This window comes from Crocodylus porosus, unplaced genomic scaffold (assembly GCF_001723895.1).
Source record: "Crocodylus porosus isolate Cpor-Errol unplaced genomic scaffold, CroPor_comp1, whole genome shotgun sequence".
Classification (NCBI taxonomy): domain Eukaryota; kingdom Metazoa; phylum Chordata; order Crocodylia; family Crocodylidae; genus Crocodylus; species Crocodylus porosus.
In genome coordinates this window covers 18,203,212-18,224,294 of record NW_017728926.1, presented here as the reverse complement: position 1 = coordinate 18,224,294, position 21,083 = coordinate 18,203,212, and the positions used below count along the sequence as shown (strand labels likewise).

At 44.7% G+C, this 21,083-nt stretch overlaps 1 protein-coding gene across 1 annotated transcript in view; it reads left to right on the top strand.

The window, feature by feature from the left end:
• Positions 1 to 923: 923 nt before the first annotated feature.
• CLSTN1 (calsyntenin 1) overlaps positions 924 to 21,083 on the top strand; it is a 56,573-nt gene continuing 36,413 nt past the window's right edge. Inside the window, exons 1-3 of the mRNA XM_019541743.1 lie at positions 924 to 971; positions 7,938 to 7,990; positions 13,890 to 14,062. Of these exons, the coding sequence (XP_019397288.1) occupies positions 924 to 971; positions 7,938 to 7,990; positions 13,890 to 14,062 (274 nt within the window). The remainder of the gene's footprint in view (positions 972 to 7,937; positions 7,991 to 13,889; positions 14,063 to 21,083) is intronic.

Genomic DNA, 21,083 nt, shown 5'->3' with positions numbered 1-21,083 from the left:
ATTTAGATAGGATTTTTTTTTATAGTATCAGCAGTTTATCCGCCCCCCCCCCCCATGCCCTCAAGAGTAGTCCAAAATTGTAACTTCCCCTATGAATATTGGGTCAAAAATAATTACGTAGACATGCATGTTGTGGTATATTCTGCACCTGTTGTTTTGGACACAAGGTAGTCTCTTACCCATACATGTTAGGCTGCATCTGTGACTTGAATGAATCATTGTACAGAGTGCATCCCAGCATGCTTGAAGTGGGGGTCCTGAATGTTGCTTATAAACAGACAGATGGGGTTCTTTGGATAAATCTGATATCTCTTATTAAACCAACTCCACATGGCTACAACCTCCACCTCTGCTTATAACAGAGACATTTGAGTGGTTATTTCTTCCAGCTGCTCAACTCAAATATGTTGATCTTTAAATGCTGTAGCAAGAGTGGCAACCTGCAGCATGAGTGCTATAAGTGATACGGGCAGCTTTGGTGTGTGCCATGTCACAGATCAAGTTGGGAACAGGCAGCGCAGCAGCAGATCAGCCAGAAGAATGAGATGGCACAGGGCTGATTTGTTGCATGCCTGCCAAAAATGTTGGCCCCCACTGCTGTAGAGTTTTAGCCAGCAGGGTGTTAAGTCTTTAAATATTCTGGAGGAAGGGACCTTCTGAAGTATGAAGACTGTAAAGGGTTTTTGGTTGTAGCCATGTTGGTCTAAGGACATATATAGGCAAGGTTCACATCTACCCAAAGAACCTTGCCAAGACCATGTGAAAGCAGACAAGGTTCTATGGGTAAACAGAATATTTTTATTAGACCAACTAAGTTGGAAAAAATATTCTTTGTTAAGCTTAGCAAAGTATAATTTAGTTGGTGTAATAAAAGATATCGTGTTTACCCAAAGAACCTTATCTGCCCATCTTTTTAGACCAACATGGCTACAACCAGCACCCTCAAAGATAATGTAAAAGCTTTTGAGAAGGTGCTGCAGTTGCAGCTTGCTGAATTGTTTTAAACAATTATCCTTAGTTATCTGGAATATGTTTGTAATCTCTTGGAGCAAGAGGATTGTGTTTGGTTTTCTTTGGGGATGTACCTATAGCTGCATCTGGGTAGCGAGACTAGTATAGCCTTAAAGTAGTTTTTCACACTGTCTTGATTAAGTGGGAGCTAGGCAGAACCAGCGTCAAAGTTAATGTACGAGACGTGTAAACAAATATTATCCAGTTTCATAAAAGCTGAACTGGTACGTCTGAGGCACAGTAAAGCATATTTTGTATAGACAACATTTACGGAAGTATCCAGGTGAGGAAAGATGAAACATGCTTCACCTTTCTACCAAAATGACAGTTTGCAAAACCAAAACGAAATAAACATAATCTGTTCTTGGGTCTGGGAAGAATAACTTGCTGTACCTATATCAGTCAGCAGATTTCTTAGGCCCTGATATTGGATATAGCCAATGGCAAGGGTTTGTATTTTAGTTGCACATAATTGAAAGATACTGGGGTAATGCTTAATGCTTCTAGAGTTGTAACCTCTGAATCATGTGCTGCTGATATGAAGTGAGTGGTTGGTGATCTTTCTGGGAGGATGCCATCTGACTTCTTATTGACTTTTTGCTGGTCACAGTTTTGTTAACAACAGTGCCATGGCAGTTTTCCAGAGGATCGCATTATGACTTTTCCCACCTTCCGCATTTGTAAGGAATGGGAACTTTTAAGTCTAAACTAGAAAAATGGTTAAAGTTCCTGAGAGCTTCCTACTTCAGAGGGCAGGTTTCAAACCAAGTATTCATGTCAGTTGTCCTCGACTTCTTTAGTATCATTGGTCCAATGACCTCAAAATACTGCCAACATGAATCATTCTCAAATCATTTAGGCCTCATCACCCCTGTTTTATGAATGCAGTAACTTAAAGATGATGACAGGAGACATTCATGCCACACAGTAAACCTGAGAGCTTGGAATTATACATAAGCCATTAAGCATCCTGTGTGTGAATGGCATCTTATAAATAATTTTGTTTTGATTTCCAAGTGCAAATTAAACAATACAGTGTCCCAGGGAAGAGGGGGAGGGAATCAATATGTTTCAGCAGGAGCTAGTCTATCTGCTAAACTGTTAGCATGAGGGCTTCATTCCAGTGTTTTCTATATTAGTTCCCTATTGAGTACTGAGGGAAAATCTAAGCCTCTTAAGAAGGGGAAGACTAGTCCTCCTATACATCAAAATACTTGTAGGTAAGGGGGAAAAGAATTCTACTGCTGTAGTTACTCAGAGTTGGTAGTCAGAATTGCTGTTAAATGCCTTTAATTCTTTGGGAAAAAAATCTAGAAGGGGTTCGAAGTAAAACCTCTATTTTGACGAGCCTAAATTTAAAAAAGTAAACAAACTGTATAGTTCTCACCATTTGCTATTGGAGGTAGATACCACAATACCAAGGGCACCTCCATACCATCAGGGTTGAAGATTATCCATTTCACGCACCAAGTATCATCTTTGGACTAGCATGCTCAGGTGCAAGAAACTAGTTAGATGTCGAGAAAACATTAAACTAATGCAGTCAATCGAAATAATGAACAATTAAGCAGCAGGAATTTGTCACATGGTTGCATTACACTTTGTAAGTTCAGGCCTTGTTCATTTCTCCAAACAAAGACTGAGAACCATGATTTCCTTTGTGGCTCAGGCCAGAAACGCACATAGGTTGAAAGGTTACTTTTGGTAAAAATATGCGTGCATGTTAAATTACCAGTTCTCATTTCTAGTACAAGTTTGTTGCCTGCGTACTTCATGCCATTTTACTGCTTCACACAGTGGGAATCCCATTTTTTTTTTTTTAAGGTGGTTCCACAGTCATGGACTAAGATAGAACTTCTACAAGGGCATCTATATTTATCTTGGATAGGTAATATTAATAAAATAAAAAGTAAGGTTTAGCCAAAAGTCAGACAAGTTCCCTGGGATCAAATAAATTGATGAGAAGCATATTAGGGCTTATTTTTTTCACTTTCATTGTAAAAGAAAAAGAATTTTCATGATTACTGTTATGATTTTTTCACAACTTTGCTTATGTCCGTTACAAATTATTGATTATTAATTAATTTTGATTTGGAAATATCAAAACCAAGTACTTGGTTTACAGTGCTTTATAAAAATCTAAGCCAAATAATGTTATACTAGATGTGAAAGGTAGAATGGAGGCTCAGTTTTGAATGGGAATCATACTAAGACTGTAGCAGAGCCCAAAGTCAAATCCACATCTTAACCAGACCACCCTCCTTTTCTTCCACCTCTAAAGCAGAGTTTAATAGGAAGACAAGCTTTTATTAGGATTGTCCTTTACTGATAGTTGGAGTTTAGTTGTTTTTTTAGTCTCTTCAGTTCTTATTCTTGTACGTTTATTCATATGCAAGAGTCCAAGTAGGTTTCAGTAGAAAAGGAACTAAAAAAGGCAAGGTCTTGAAGGTGGCAGGTACTTTAAAATTCTTGCTCTGTCCAAAAGTATATGATGGCATTTTAAGCAAGCAGGGTGCTTCTCTTCCTGATTCAAGCAACTTTTGTCCGTTGCCTTAATCAAAATGAGATTGACCTTCAAGGCACAGAGCAAGTATTATATTTACTTAACTCATTGAGGACAGTGATGGTATTTTCAGGGGACTTAATTTGCAGTGATTTTTGGCAGCATTCTTATAGGTTTTAAGCTGAGCAAACAATCCTTAGGTAGCTATTTTTCTTCATAGGCAAGCACTGGAGCTATTTTAAGGACTAAACATAAATTCAGCTTAAAATCATTCATGTGTCAAGGAAGTTTCCTATTCAGATGGATTAAATGTCAGCTAGGATATACTGTTGTCACATTCAGCATGGGATTTACAGCAGATTCCAGCTGGGGCTTTTGTAGGCAGGGAGAATATTGTGTTTCAGGGAAACCATTTTAAACTTATTCTGTTTATATGACAGAAGATTAGCAGCTGTCGGGGCGTTTTGTTAGTGTCAGGGTTGAAGTGAGGTACTTGTTTTATTTTGACCCAAACACTTCCAGGATGCTGGGAAAGGAGGGAGGGGTATATGCACGTGCACACTAGTTTTTGTAATCTTGAGTATTTCATAGACTAGAAAAAGAGTCAGATTAATAGAAAAACCATTCTTTGCTCTGTAGTAAACTGTTCTTGGGCACTGTCGATGTTCATGGCTTATTATACTGAATAAAGCAATTGAGACTGCAGAAGTTGAGCTAATTATGCATTATATAAAATATTTGGTCTAAGAACTTTATTTAACAATGTATTTGCCCATGGGCTGTGCCAAATATTTCAAATGCTGGCTTGAATTTTTGGCAGTGCTAGAAAGACATCCAACATCAAGTTGGTGCAGAATGACCTCCAAGTTGCAAACTGTTGCCTCCAGTGGAGAGCTCAGAGTAAGAGCCATTGTTGGGATATGGCGTGTAGCCTAGTCAGGAATCAAATTGACTCAGAAGGGAATTAGATGCTTTTATCAAGCTCTGAGAAGTATTTCTGTTTGTTCAAGACCTAGCTGTTTGGTTCTGTCACTTCTATATATGCATTTTGCAGTCCTGTAATATAAGCAGTCTTGTACTTCTGCAGTATTTTCACCGACCCTGCAGTGAAAGGTGGATTTGCCATATTGGGTATAAAGGAAGGGCGGGTGCTGTTCAACATTTCACATACTTCATAAAAAAGGCAGTTCTGGTAGATGGGTATGAGTAATGTAGTTCTCCTTTAGGTTAAAGATGAGTGCATAACACCTGCAATAGCAAGTATTTAGAGTTTAACATCCTGCTTAATATTGGTCAAGTAACTGTTTAATGCATCTAGCAAGGCCTGGCTTATGCTTAGCATTTGCCACCCTAACTGTTTTGGTCAGGGCATGCTGCATCAGCTTCCCCAACCAGCACAGCTATGAGGTAGTTGCAGCTGTATCAGCTTGCAGTATTCCTTGCTTGATCAATTTTAAACTATGTTGGCAAAATAACTTTCGCTGCTGGGAGCTGACTCCACTAGGGAAGTTTGTATTTAAAAAAAGAATATCATGAAGAGTGCAGAATGCATTTGCCAGTTTGGCCATCTTGGCCAGCAGACCCATGACTCATCCTGCCAAAAGCACTGTTTTTGCTGTAATTGCCTGGTTAAGTGCCTCCATTAGGGCGTTTGGTGGTATAAGAGTCAGAATTCCTAGCCCTAACACTTTAGTCCAGAACAGGTGCAGTGTAGTAGGGCTGCACGAAGCTTTGGTCGCTGATTCGATTTGGCGGCTGAATCTCCGAATCTGAATTGAATCAGGAGACCCTTTAATCTCTCCGAGTCAAATTGGAACCCTCCGAATCGATTCGGAAACATTTGACTATTTGGATAGACACAGCTTTAAATGTTTTTCTACATGCCTCAAGGTACCAGGCAGGTTGTGAACACTGAGATAGTGGGGTGGATGGAGTGTCCCATAGGAGTGTGTGGGCGGGTCCTCTGGGGAGCACGCTCCGTTCTGCCCCCCCCCCCGGGCTTGATGACTTGTGCCTCCTGGATCTGTGGGGGGCACCCAGGGTCCCCGTACAGCTGATCACCGAGCTGGGAGGGTGCGGGGCCCCCCCATGCATTTGGCGGCAGCTGAGCACGCAGGGGGTGGCTCCTCTGCTCTTGTGGGATGCTCCATCCACCCCACTATTGCAGTGTTCATGAGCCACATTTGGTACCTCAAGGTATGTAGAAAAAACATTTAAAGCTGTGTCAATGGCCGAATCACTGATTCTCTGAATTAGCATTGAATCTTAAAATTTGGATTCATCTGAATCAAATTGGGAGAGTGATCCGAATCATTGAATTGAATTGTTGTCCCCGTATAGGGCCGAATCTGAATCGAATACACCCCGCTTCACACACCCCTACAGGGTAGCTCTGGGTCCAACTTTTGCCTACTGAAGTCAGTAGAACACTTATACAGTCATCTGATCACCAGCTTCCACTTGCAAAGTCTAGATTGTCCATGGCTGTAGTCAGGGCTGTCCCGAAGGGGACACTGGGCAGCTGACCTGGAAGTCAGGGCAAGGGCCCCGTAGACCTGGGCCAGCTTCGCCTCCGGCTGCTCCCCACCTCCCCACCGCCGTGTCTGGGCCCTGCGCCATGCTATGGTCGTCTCTGGCTGTAGTATAACTGTTGGAATTCTCATCTTTTCCATTAAAAATACATCTTTTGATGCATTAACCCTAACAAAACAGAAGGGCAACGCTCTTGTTCTTACACATCCTTTAAACCTGTTTATTTGCATTGTGATTTGAGGGAAGAGGTTTCATAATCAGTATATCAAAAACCCTATTTAACTTAAGTTCACTATACTTTTAGGAAGAGATTTTTGCAGAGATGCTGGACACTTGAACTTCCCTGTGTCTTTATTTGTTGCTGGCTGAGGTCAGTTTCTGACCAACTGAGCCAAAGTGAAAAAAACTCCACTGAATTCATACAAATTTAGTGTAAAGAAAAAAAAGTCATGGCTCAGAAACAGATTTTCCTCTTATTGTCCCCCCTCTCCCCCACTTCATGGTATTGGACATGGCACAAACTATATCCTGAAGTTCTGGATGCCAACTCTTGCAGTCATAAGCGTACATTTTACCATGAGTATATTGATAACCAGACAACCTTGACATTCAGGGAGAATGCCATTCCGTTCATTTCAAATCCAGAGTAGTACAGTGGTTACGAAAGGTAAACTATAATGTGCCTTAACCAGCTAATTATTTTGCTACCTATTGCATAATGAAATGTAATAAGTTGGATTTTCTTGTTTAAAGCTTCACAAGAGCTGCAGTAAGTGGGCAAGGTGTTCAACAATCCATTAACTGGGTTCAGCTATGTTCACATTGCTCTTGTATAGAACTCTTCACTTCATAGTGTGGAGGGATAAGTCACATTACCAAATAGGAAAGAGCTGTCTAGCATCTGCTTAGTACTGAATTTGGTGCATTTCTATTGTATGCCTGTTCACAGCCATAGCACGCCCTACTAGTTTTAATTGAGGAAAGATAGCTATAAGAATGTTTGAAGCCAGGCCATGTTGAACAGCCCTGCTGTTATTTGGAATAGAAACTAAATAACTTTTTAGTGTGGCACCAATGATGCTTCACACCTGCCGAGCTGGAATCACCTAGCCACCACAGAGAGAAAAGGAGGATTAAAGACTGCAGTACTTTAATAGGTAGTTCAAAACTGCTGAAGCCTAACAGCCCATCAGGCTACTATGGCCAAGATGCAATTATTTCTGTGGTCAGCAGCATACAGTGGAGTAGTGTGGCTAGTAACATATCTGGCTACCTTTCATTTCCCTAGTTTAAATGACAAGGTACCTGTTTAACTGGATCAGTTGGGGAAGAGCCTTCATCAGAGTTTAGGTTTGTCTCTCTGGAGTTATAGCAAAGTAAAGCCACCTTGCTACCATGCTTAAATAGTGAAACACCCTTTATACACTACATGAATTCTCTATAGAGCAAGTCCAACATACTTCATAGTAGCAGTCCCAGTCTGTGCCCAAATCTCCCTTAAGCTACTACCTTTTTTTACTCCAGGGGTGTTGGTCTCATCTTCCCAGTGTGATGCTTTTGCATTGGGTAATTCTTGGATGACAGGCTTGTGCTAATTTATTGATAAGGAGGCTGCTGGGACCAAGTGGTTAATTTGAGTCAGCTGCTTACATATGTCAGATGACTATTAATTGCCATTTATCTAGCAGGTGTTTTGTCTAAGTTTGTCTTGTATTGAATGAATATGAACACGATTTAACTTTTTAGTGGGGGGGTGAGGGGACAATTGGAGTCTACAGGTACATCTTTTTTTACATATTTATGCTAGATAGTTTAGTTAAATGGCTAGTGCAAGGGGCACCCAGTTATCTGGAACTTCTGATTATCCCTTCATTTTTTGTATCCTCTACAGATGTCTGTAACATATTTCAAAGAGTACAAGTACAATGGATATGTTTCACCTAGGTATTCCTTTTTTTGCTGTAGGTTGTTCCATTTCTAGTGAAAGTAACTTCTTGCTTACAGGCATCACTGTTGTAACTCTTCTTTTTCTTACAGTAAAACTGCTCCCAGCCAGACTCTTGGTATACACTTGACTATAAATACAGCTAATAATTGGCTATGAAGTACTAGAAGTGCACAGATTTTCTTTGTTGTCTGGAAGGCCTCTTTGCATTTCTTTTTTCCAAGTTATCTCATTTTATTTGGTTAAATTGGTAAAAAAAAATGTTGCTGCTCTTCCTTTTGAAGCTGGGTGGTCACTGGACAGCTGAGAATACAAGTCATGATGTCACAAGGAGGAGAAAGGAGCCTGTTTCTGTAGTACAGTAGTTAGAGAAATATATTGGAAGAAGGAAATAATGGATTTTAGTTTCTCTCGTAGCAGGAATGGAGAATAGCCACTAATCTGGTATGCAGTTTAGGGATAAGCTTCCCTGCCCTGCTAAGTGGGAGGGTTTGGGTTCATAGCCATTCAGTATGAGGCAAGCTTAAGTCTCAGGTCTCTTACTTGCTGGGGAAGTGCTCTAACCTAGGGGGAGCCATTTTTTAACACTGATTTCTGGCATATCTGCCAAAAAGGTTGGTCCCCTTCTAATCTAACGCTTTGCCTATTGGGCAGTAGGTGCATGTTCCCTTTCCATGAAACTAGGGGCCAGATTTTATTTTACAGGTTAGGTGTAACACAATTTGAACACATACTTCCTTAGCTTGCCTGAGAAAATGTTGTGGGAGACCTTATCAGAAGTGGTACTGAGGCACCTAAACGTGATCCTATTCTACCTTGCTTACCTTTCTGAAAACTATTAATGCATTTACTTTTATATCAGGCCTTTATTTTAATTTTGAGACTGAGTGGCAAGAAGGACAAACCACCACCTTGTGTTAATGGGTTTCCATGGTTTTAAATAGGGTGGAATAAAATCACAATTAATTGCCTAACTACCACATAGGGACCTGATAGTTGAAATAGGATCTGCCTTTGTGTTGTGAATTGCCTTTCATAGAATCATAGAAAATTAGGGTTGGAAGCGGCCTCGGGAGGTCATCTAGTCCAACCCACTACTAAAAGCAGGACCAACCCCAACTAGAACGTTCCAGCCAAGGCGTCGTCTACCTGGGTTTTAAAAACCTCCAAGCATGGAGATGTCATAGCCTGTCTGTGTAACCTGTTCCAATGCTTTACTACCCTCCTAGTGATAAATTCTTCCTAATATTTAACCTAAACTTCCTTGCTGCAACTTGAGACCTTGCTCCTTGTTCTGTCATCTGCCACCACTGAGAACAGTCCAGCTCCATCCTCTTTGTACCATCCTTCAGGGAGTTGAAGGCTGCTATTAAATCCCCTCTCAGTCTCTTCTCTAGACTAAATAAGCTCTGTTACCTCAGTCTGTCCTTGTAAGTCATGTGCCTCAGCCTCCTCACATTTTTATTTCCCTCTGCTGGACTCTTTCCAGTTGGTCCACATCTTTTCTAATGCTGGACACAGTACTCCAGGTGTAGCCTCACCAGTGCTGAATAGAGGGGAATAATCACTTCTCTTGATCTGCTGGGACCACTTCTACCAATGCAGACCAGTATGCTGTTAGCCTTCTTGGCAGCAAGGGCACACTTGGCTCATATTCAGCTTACTGTCCACTAACCCCCAGGTCCTTTTCTGAAGAGCTGCTGCCCAGCCAGTCAGTCCTCAGTCTCTACCATTGCATGGGATTGTTCTATCTTAAGTGCAGGATTTTGCACTTGTCCTTGTTCACCCTCGTGAGATTTCTTTTGGCCCAATCCTCCAATTTGTCTAAGAGGATTTGTCACTGAATCCTAGCCCTATCCTCCAGCATATCTACTACTCCCCCCACCTTGGTGTCATCTGCAGAGTTGCTGAGGGTGCACTTTATGCCATCTTCCAGGTCATTGATGAAGATATTGAACAAAACTGTCCCCAATACTGACCCCTGGGGCACTCCACTTGATATTGGCTGCGAACTAGACTTTGAGCCACTGATTATTACCCTCTGAGCCTGATGCTTCTGCCAGTTTTCTATCTACCTGACAGTCCATTCTTCCAGCCCATACTTCCTTAGCTGGCCTGAGAAAATGTTGTGGGAGACCTTATCAAAAGCCTTGCTAATCAAGGTATACCACATCCATTGGTCTCCCTTCATCCACAGAGCCAGTCATCTCATCATAAAAGCCAGTCGGGGTGGTCAGGTATGACTTGCCCTTGGTGAATCCATGCTGACTGTTCCTAATCGCCGCCTTCTCCTCCAGGTGCTTAGAAATGGGTTCCTTGAGCATTTGCTCTATGATTTTTCCAGATGCTGAGCTGAGGCTGACCAGTCTGTACTTCCATGGATCCACCTTTTTCCTTTTCTTAAATATGGGCACCATGTTGGCCCTTTTCCAGTCATTCAGGATCTCTCCTGATCATGCTGAGTTTTCAAAGATGATGGCCACCAACTCTACAACCACATCAGCCAACTCGCTCAGCACCCTCAGGTGTATCCCATGTGGTTTCATGGACATGTGCATGTCCAGCTTTTCTAAATGGTCCCTAACCTGCTCTTTCACCACTGTTGGCTGCTCACCTTCTCCCTAAACTGTGCTCGCAGGTACAGTAGTTTGGGGGCTGACCTTGTCTGTGAAGACTGAGGTGAAAAAGGCACTAAGTACTTCAGCCTTTTCTGCATCCTGTTGCCTCCCCCATTCAGTAATTCCCTGATCGTCCTCTTGTTACTGACGTACTTGTAGAACCCCTTCCTGTTGCCCTTCACATCCCTCGCTAGCTGCAACTGCAATTGTACTTTGGCCTTCCTGACTTCATCCCTGCATGCCCGAGCAATACTCTTATACTCCTCCCTAGTTGTTTGTCCAACTTTCTACTTATAAACTTGCTTTTTGTGATTTAGTTTACTGAAGAGTTCCCTGCTAAGCCACTGCAAATACAACTAATTATCCTTGTATTTTGCATAGTTTTTTACCCTACAGAAGTGCACGTGTAGGCACTGGCACAGCTGGCTGGGGCACGAGGGTCCTTCAGTGTGGGGCTTGCCTGCTGGCTAGCCCTGCACTAGAGAGCCTTTATGCCCCTGCCAGTCTCTGGTGCATGTTGAGCAAAATTGGAGGCTGGCAGGCTGACTCCCCTGACCTCCTGCCAGCTAGGGCTGCTCCAGTGTGCTGTGCTCCTGGGCACATGTATAAACACAGTGCCTGAGAATTGATAAATTCCAGCGCCATATGCACCAGAGTTTATTGCTTCTACTTACTTGCCGCAGGGTGGCAAATACAGTGAGACCACAATGTATTCTGTCTCATTTTCATGTTGTTTTGGGGGGAAAAAATTCACGAATGGTGCATGACTTGCAAGTATTAAAGTGTTTCAGCTCATGAGGTGTATGTGCTTAAAATCAAAATGTGGATATTGGTCATGAGAAGTGTGGGGTTGAGTATTCCATTTTGTCGTTTTTGGTATGGTAGCAGGAAGAACTGTTGGTGACTTTGCATGATAAGCTTATGAAATACCACTGGTAGCTGACAGGTAGTGATAGTGTAGCTCTTTACAATGTATTTACTTGTGCGTACTGGGTTTCAGAGGCATTGACATACCTGTCGTGTGCCCTTTAAAGCTTTTTCACACAGATTAATAGAGCAACAAACTGACTGCAGCTTCTCATATTGGAAGTCTAAGTAGATTTTTGCTGAGATAGAATTAATTAATGGTAAGAAGTTGGTAGAAAAATTGGGCTAGTTAAGTGCTGAATAGTAGAGAGAATGTCAGGGTGGATGAAAGGAAACAGCTATCATGCTATTCCTTACTTTATAATAAGCAGATTTAGATTTTTAAAATAATACACTATTTTTTTAAAAGGTGAATTTGGTACACAAGATGTGTGTAAGGCCTTTTGACAGGAATGGAAAAACAACAGGTGCTACATTGAGAACAGAAAGAACACTAGTTCTCCTTATTTAGTGGGCCTGCAAACTTGTCATTTAAAATTAATGATCCCAGATGCAGTCTATTCATCTGTTCTTTGCCTTAGTGATTGGTTAATATTATAATGAAAAAATGAGTTTTGCTTGCCTCTCAAAAGCTACTCTATTAATGGCTGACTAGAATTTCATAAAGATAGTATCATAGAAGATTAGGGTTGGAAGGGACCTTATGAGGTCCTCTTCCAGTCCAGCCCCCTGCTCAAAGCAGGAGCATCCCCAACTAGATCATTCCAGCCAGGGCTTTGCCTAGCTGCGTCTTAAACCTCCAAGGATGAAGAGTCTACCACCACTCTGGGTAACCTGTTCCAGTGCTTTACTACCCTGATGAGAGTTTTTCCTAATATCTGACCTAAGTACTGCAACTTGAGCCCATTGCTTCTTGTTCTGTCATCTGCCACCACTAAGAAGAGTCCAGCTCCATCCTCTTTCTACCACCCTTCAAGGAGTTGAAGGCTGCTATTAAATCCCCTCTGTCTTCTTCTCTTCTCCTGACTAAATAAGCCCAGTTCCCTCAACCTCTCCTCAGAAGTCATGTGCCCCAGCCCCCTCGATATTTTTGTTTCTCTCCTCTGGTCTTGCCAGCTTGTCCACGTCCTTCCTGTAGTGGGGAGCCCAACACTGGACACACTGCTCCAGATGCAGCCTCACGAGTGCCAAATAGAGGGAAATAATTGCTTCCTTTGATCTGCTGGCAAACTGTCATCTAATGCAGCCCAGTATGCTGTTAGCCTTCTTAGAAACAAGGACACACTGCTGGCTTGTATCCAGCTTCTTGTCCACTGTAACCCCCAGGTCCTTTTCTGCAGAGCTGCTGCTTAACCAGTCAGCCCCCAGCCTGTACTGGTGCGTGGGATTGTTCTTTCCTAAGTGCAGGACTTTGCAATTGTCATTATTGAACCTTATGAGATTTCTTTTGGTCCAGTTCTCCAATTTGTCAGTCTCTCTGAATCCTAGCCCTACCCTACAGTGTATCTGATATACTCCCCCCCAGCTTGGTGTCATCTGCAAGCTTGCTGAGAGTGTACTCCATCCCATCGTCCAGGTCATTGATGAAGATATTGAGCAAAACTGGCCCCAATACTGACCCCTGGAGCCCTCCACTTGATACTGGCTGCGAAATAAACATCATGCCATTGATTACTGCCCTTTGAGCCTGGTGATGATCCAGCCAGTTCTCTGTGCACCTTACAGTCCATTCATCCAAGCCGTAGTTCCTTAGTTTGCTTGCAAGAATGCTGTGGCAGACTGTATCAAAAACCTTGCTAAAGTCAAGCTGTTTTCCCCACATCCAGAGCCAGTCATCTCATCATGGAAGCCAGTCAGGTTGGTCAGGCATTTCTTGTCTCTGTGTATCCGTGCTGTTCCTAATGACCTTCCTCTTGTTGCTAACATACTTGTAGAAACCCTTCTTATTACCCTTCACATCCCTTGCTAGCTGCAACTCCAACTGCACTTTGGCCTTCCTGACTTCATCCCTGCATGCCTGAGCAGTTCTCTTGTATTCCTCCCTACTTGTTTGTCCAAGTTTGTACTTAAAAGCTTCCTTTTGTTGTGTTTTAGCTCACTGAAGAGTTCCCTGCTACGCCAACCTGGTCTTCCACCATACTTGCTAGTCTTCCTGAGTATGCAGAAACTAATGAGTTGTTTATGCCAGGAACAGGTCTTTGTTATATACACCTCCCTTTGCATATGAATATACAAATGAAAACATAGCCAGCCAACTTTTTTTTTTTTTAAACTTTGAATAAAATGAAAAGCATGGACTATCAAGAAACAAATATTTATCTTTTCCAATTTTGAGCCACTGCTTAAATAGAAAATTCAAAGATGGTGCCATTGAATTGGTTTTCAGTATTTTAAAACAGTTTATTTTAACAAGTTTGTTTAAAATCTGGTTCCTGAATCTTTTATTTTTTGTTTTCTTTTTAGTTAACAAGCACAAACCATGGATTGAAACAACATATCATGGTATAGTTACGGAAAATGACAACACGGTACTCCTGGATCCACCTCTAATAGCCTTGGATAAAGACGCACCTCTTCGCTTTGCAGGTACAAAGATATATCTGTAGATGTTTTATATCTAATGGGAATTTTTGGTTGTCTGTTACTCAGCGTTTTTCCCTGATGACCTATAACTTAACCTTCTTTAGGGCTTTTTCAGGGCAAGTGTTGGCCCATGGTCCCAGATGACGGTGGTTTGTTTATAACTCTTCTGAAGAAGTTACTATATATTTAAGAACAGAAATTCCGTGCCAACTTTTCATTTATTTTCTCTTTGCAAGTTTCTTACACAGACACTAACACTGTCTTAAATATTTGTGTCCAGACTCCACATTTCAGACCATTCAACATAGAAAAACATTCTTCAGAAAAGAGTTTTCTTATCGTTCTCAAGAGAGCTCGCGAGTGTTTTTTGTTTTTTAGTCTTGGTTTGTGTCTTTCTTCGCTAATAGACTGGAGGGGGCTCATGATCAATTGTTATTTTCAGTACTAAACTTAATATTGGGCTCCTGTGCTGTATTTTGACCAAGGTGTTCTGCAGAAATCCAGACTTTTCTATTGTGGGTTCATTCAGCAGTTTTTGATATTTTTAAAAATTGGATGTCCTTTTCTACCCTTAGACCTGTGATTTCTACTAGTTAGAGTTTATTCATATATATCAGAGATGAAACGTAGAAGAATTTCTTAGTTATCTATGTCTTTCTATCTAAACGTGTTTAAAAATCTTTATCCCATTGGAACGGACAGTTTTCTAAGGATCCTTCAGCTGTGATAAACTTCACTCAGTCTAGAGCAGCAAACCCTCCTTCAGCTTGGAAAAGAGATTATTTCTATACCCTGCTAAGTAGCCAAGCAGAAATCTTCCTGTTTTTGGAGTGCCTCAGTTTCAGTATGGAAAGTGGATAAACGTTCTGTAAATAGGAAGTTGAAGGTGAATTGGCTGCTTCCTATTGAAGGGCAGAAAATCTGCTCATAAAATAGTATTTTGTATCATGTACACTGCTGTAATTGCCTGTTTCTTATTGCTGATTTTTAAATGTACATTTTGTTTTAAATCCCATCAAGTTATTTACATTATGGGAGCATGTGCAGGTCTAAAATCATACTCTCTCTTCATATACATATTGAAAGATGGTGTCTGTCCCAAAGGGCTTGTAATCTGTATATGTAAATATGCTAAATATTGGGTGGGATGGACCCATATTATGATGGGGAACTGAAGCAGAGAGTGTGATTTGCCCAAGAAGTGTTTGAAGAATCACAGAATCATGGAAAATTAGGGTTGGAAGGGACCTCAGAAGGTCATCTAATCCAACCCCTTGCTCAAAGTAGGACCATCCGCAACTAGAGCATCCCAGCCAGGGCCATAAAAACTATTAGGGATGGTGATTCCACCACCTTTCTAGGTAACCTGTACCAGTGCTTCACCACCTTCCTAGTAAGTGTTTTGTTTTTTTTGGTTTTTTCCCCCTAATATCCAACTTAAACCTCTCATTGCAACTTGAGACCATTGTTCCTTGTTCTGTCATCTGTCACCACAGGACAGTCTAGCTCAGGAGTGGACAATTATTTCAGCTGTAGAGCCACTTACTGAGTTTTGGAGAGCTGTTGAGGGCTGCAAGAGTAGCCCCACCTCCTGGTCACCATTTTGGGATCAGAAGTCCTGCCCCTTAATCCCTGATCTTTGCCCTGGGAGTCCATCCCCCTTGCCCCCAGAAGTACTCCTTTTCAGAAGTGGGGGAGAGGAGTCCATCTTGGAACCAGAATATAAACAAAATCATATCGTAAAAATAGGGTGAAGATGTTTTAAGATGTAAAATGTGGGATACCTTATCCCCTCCCCCTTGCCAGCAGGACAGCTGGAGTCAAGCAATGACGGGTGGATGTGGGTTGCCTGCTGCAGGCTTGGGGCTCCCCACCCTGCTGCTTTTCCCCCTGGAGCCCTGCACTGGCTGTGTGCCCCCTACCTGCCTGGCAGCAGTAGGTGGCATAGCTCCATGCCACTGCTGCTCCCACTGTTGCTGGGCAGGCAGAGGGCTCATTGTCGTGGTTGTGCAGGACCCCTGGGGAGGCCCAGACTTTCAGTGGATGGCCCACATGTGCCTCCACGCTGTGCACAAGTGTAGGGGGTATGTGTGGAGGGGTGGTTGGGGGGGGTTGTGTATGATAGGGTGGGTGTGTGTAAGAGGGGGTTTTGAGAGTGTGTGGCTTCGTGTGTGTTTGTGGGGGAGGGCATGGGATATATTGCTGGGGTGTGTGTAGGTAGGGGGTTGTGGGTGTGCAGGGTTGTGAGATGTGGGGGTGGTGTGGGAACCCCCACACACACACTTCTCTCCACCCATGGTACGCAGCCCCTGCTGCCGACAGGCCCTCTGGGTGCTTGTGGCCCATGCAGGCACTGCCACCTGACAGCACATGGCTCTGGCTAGAGTTGTACATGGTAGCAAGGAGCATAGCGAGACCAGCCTGCCTCTATTGTGCGAGGCTCCCCATGGCACGCGTACAGTTCCCAGCGATGTGCAATGGAGCTGGCTGTCATGTGTAGCTGCTGGGACTCTGCCAGAAATGCCGGGGAGCCTTGTCTTCTGCATCTCTGGCGGCAAGGATCGGGGAAGGCAGTCATCTTCAATGCGTGGGGCTTCCCCTGGTGGCGCACAAGTGCCGGGAGCTGCACATGCACTGCAGGGAGTCCTGTGTGATAGAGATGGGCCAGCCTGGCTGCGCTCTATGCCACCATGTGCAGCTTTGGCCAGAGCTGCGTTCTGCTGGGCAGCGGTGCCTGTGTGGGCCATGAGCACCCCGAAAGCCCCTGTCTGCTGCTGTCGCCAGTAGTGGGAACTGTGTGTCATGGGGGCAAGTGTGTGGGGATGTCTCCACACCCACACCCTGCCCACCTGAGCTCCATGCTCTTGCCACCCCCCTGGGTACTGTCTCCACCCTTATGCTGGCTTCAGCTTCACACGCTCTGTCCCCACTCAGCTGCATCTCCTCTTTTCCCTGCCCCCACTGCAGCTTCTTCCGGCCCCACCGCTTCCCTTCCTGTTTTCAGGAGCAATTGCTGCAGGAGGGAGGTGAGGAGGAGCTGCTGGATGCCAGAGAAGCCACACAGGGTCCCTGGTGGCTGCAGCAGTGGCAGCAGCAGCCCCACCTGGGCCCTAGCCCAGCCAGCAGGCAGCTTCCTTCTGTGCACAAGGTGGAGAGTGAAGTGCATGAGCTTGGTGGGGTACAGTTAATTGGCGGGAACCCACAGGCCGGGTGAAATTGCCTGGTGGGCTGGACCTGGCTCCCGGGCCGTATTCTGTGTGCCCCTGATCTAGCTCCATCCTCTTTGTAACCACCCTTCAGGTAGTTAAAGGCTGCTACCAGATCCCTTCTCAATCTTCTCTTCTGCAGACTAATTCAAACCCAGTTCCCTCAGCCTTTCCTCAGAAATCATATGCCCCAGCCCCCCAAACCACTTTTGTTGCTCTCCACCAGACTCTGTCCAACTTGTCCACATCCTTTCTATAGTGGGAGCACAAAACTGGATGTGGTAGTCCAGATGTGGCCTCACCAGTGCAAAATAACTACTTCCCTCAGTCTGCTGGCAATACTTCTAATAATGCAGCCCAGTATACCATTGGCCTTGGCAACAAGGACACACTGCTCACTCATATTCATCGTATTGTCCACTGTAACCCCTAGGGACTTTTCTGCAGAGCTGCTGCTTAGCTAGTCAGTTCTGAGGCTGTTGCGATACATGGGTTTCTTCCATCCTAAGTGCAGGACTTTGCACTTGTCCTTGTTGAACCTCATGAGATTTCTTTTGGCCCCATCCTCCAATTTGTCTAGGTCACTCTGAATTCTATCCCAACTCTCCAGTGTATCTGTTACAGCTTGCTGTCATCCACAGGTTTGCTGAGGATGCGCTCCATCCCACCTTCCAGATCATTAACAAAGATATTGGGGGGAAAAAAAACGGGCCCAGGACTGACCTCTGGGGCACTCCACGGGCTGCCAACTAGATATCGAGTCATTGATTATTATCCACTGAGTCCGACAACCTCAGCCAGCTTTTTATCCACCTTACAGTCCATTCATCCAACCCAACTCAGCTTGCTTGTAAGAATGCTGTGGGATACAGTATCAAAAGCTTTGCTAAAGTCAAGGTATATTACATCCACTGCTTTCCCTGAATCCACACAGCCAGTCATCTCATGATAGAAGGCAGTCAGGATAGTCAGGTATGATGTGCCCTTGGTGAATCCGTGCTGGCACTTCCTAATTGTCGTCTTCTCCGAGTGCTTAGAAGTGGATTCTTTGAGGACCAGCTTCATGACTTTTCTGGGGACTGAGGTGAGGCTGACTGGTTTGTAATTCCCCAGGTCCTCCTCCTTCCCTTTCTTAAAGATAGATACTATATTTGCCCTTTTCCAGTTGTCCGGGACCTTCCCCAATTGCCACAGAGATAATGGCTAGCAGCTCTGCAGTCACATCAGCCAACTCCCTGAGCACCCTTGGGTGCATTGCATCCAGCCCCATGGACTTATACATGTCCAGATTTTCTAAATAGTCCCTAATCTGTTTTCACTACTGTTGGCTGCTCACCTTTTCCCCAAACTGCTGCCTGGTGCAGTAGTCTAGGGGCTGAGCTTGCCTGTGAAGACCCAAGTAAAAAAGGCACTGATTATTTCAGCCTTTTCCTCATCTGTCCCTAGGTTGCTGCCCCCATTCAGTTAGGGACCCACACTTTCCCTGACCTTTGCTGACAAGTTTGTAGAAACCCTTTTTGTTACCCTTTATATCCCTTGTTAGCTGCAACTCCAATTGCACTTTGGCCTTCCAGACTTCATCTCTGCATGCTTTAGCAATATTCTTATTCTCCTCCCACGTTTTGTCAATGCTTCCATTTCTTGTAAGCTTCCTTTTTGTGTTTAAGCTTACTGAAAATTCTCTGCTAAGCCAAGCTGATCACTTGCCACATTTGCCATTCTTCCTGCACATCAGGATGACTTGTTCCTGCACTTGCAGTAAGGTTTCTTTAAAATACAACCAGCTCTTCTGGACTTCTGTCCCCCTCAGTGGCCTCCCAGGTGATCCTGCCCATCAGTTCCTGGAGGGAGTCAAAGTCATCTCGTCTGAAGTCCAGCATCCATACTTGGGGAAGATGATGTGGCCAGTCACCGTGCTGGCCCAGCCGCTGTCTAGGGCAGTCTACCCTGTCTCGCCTGCCACGACTTGTTGAGAAAAATCAGATGTAATAAGTGGGAGGCTGCCCATTTAATACCCCAGTGCCAAGGGGGGTTACACATGGCTCTGATCTTCCCTTATCATGTCCAAAGCCTAGCAGATGGCATCCAAAATTATAGTTGCTCTGGCAAGAAGCCGACCCAAACTCTGCCTGTTTCTGGACCTCTTAGTCTTATGCACGCTACCCCCCTCTCGCATGGCCTGTTTCATGCTGCCCTTCACTGTGCCTCCCGCAACCTGCCCTGCTCCTATGAGTGGCCGTCAGGCTTGCCTACTTACACTCTGGGCAATCCCCCCACAGCCCTTTGGATGCCTCCTGCAGCCTGCTCTGTGGGTGATGTTTCTTATGCCTAACACTAGGCTGACTTTAGCCACAAGCCCCTCTCCATGTACTTAGCTCTTTCTGCCCCCTTCTTGGGGCCACTCTCTCCCCCTCACTGGGGCCAACTCTGTGCTCCCTGTTTGGGGGCTTGGGGTCTTATGCCCCAAGAGACTCGGATGCCTATGTCTCAGTGTGCCTGGCCCCACTGTCTATCACCACTGAGTTGTGGGGGCTGGAATAATAAGACGTCCCTACTCGCCTTTCACTGGGGAGGCAACTGGATTGGTATTTCTGGGGGACTACCGTGCCATGAGGAGTTCCACTAGGCTTTCCTTCTGCAGCAGGGTGGAGTTTCAAGTCATACCCAGGACCAAGAGCCTCCAGCCCTCCCCATAGCTCCTGCCCTTATCTCCAAGATGTTCCTGAGCAGCTGCTCAGCTGGGTGCTGTCTTTTCGGCTGCCAGCAACAGACTGCCCCCTCAGCCCTGAGGGCCTGAGCTAAAATGGAGTCTGCTCAGCTCTCTCCTCCAATCACATGGTCTCTACTGGGCCAGGTGACAGCCACTTCAGGGCTGGTCTGCAGCTGCTGGCTGCCCTGCTATCACTCAAAGCCCTTAAGGTGACAGGCATCAAAGGTGCTCTGTCACAATATTCTGTTGATCTCCTTCCTTCCTTTTGTCAGGATCCTGAACTCAGTCATCTCATAGCCACTGCTACCCAACTTGCCATCCACTTCTATATCCCCCATCAATTCTTCCCTATTTCTGACCAGTAGGTCAAGAAGAACATGATCCCTAGTTGGTCTCTCCAACATTTGCACCAGGAAGCTGTCTCCAACTCTCTCCAAAAACTTCCTCGATTGCCTGTGCACTGCTTTATGGCCCTCCCAGCAGATGTCAGGGTGATTTGAAGTCCCCCATGAGAACCAGGGCCTGTGACCTGGAAACTTCCGCTTGTTGTCTGGAGAAGCCTCATCCTCCTGGTCTGGTGGTCAGTTGCACATACCACCACAACATCATCCTTATTGCTCTCCCCTCTAACCTTAACCTGGACTTTCAACAGGCCTATTTTCCAGTTTCATACTGGAGCTCTGAGCAATCATACAGCACAACTCCCCCTCCTCCTCTTCTTCCCTGCTTGTCCTTTCTCAACAGTTTTTGTACCTATCCATGACTGCTTGAGTCATGGAAGCTCCCACCACATCTTTGTTATTCCAGTCACATCATAGTTCAGTGGTGATGTGTATGGGGTGCATGTGCACCCCCTGGGAGTGCTGGGTGCACCTACTGACAAGCAGTGTTCCCTGCTTAGGTGATGGCAGTGGGGGCAGGTGGGAGTGCCGGTGGCCCCTTTGCAAGCACCAGCCAGGGAGTGGGAAGTGCTGCTGGCATTTCTGGGAGTGCTGGTAGTGTGGAGATTTGGTTCCAGCACACGTGCCTGCCCTCCCCTACTTCCCCCCCGTGCGGTCAGCAAGATTGGCTGTAGGGGACTTCCCCACTTCAGGTTGCTGACTGGCTG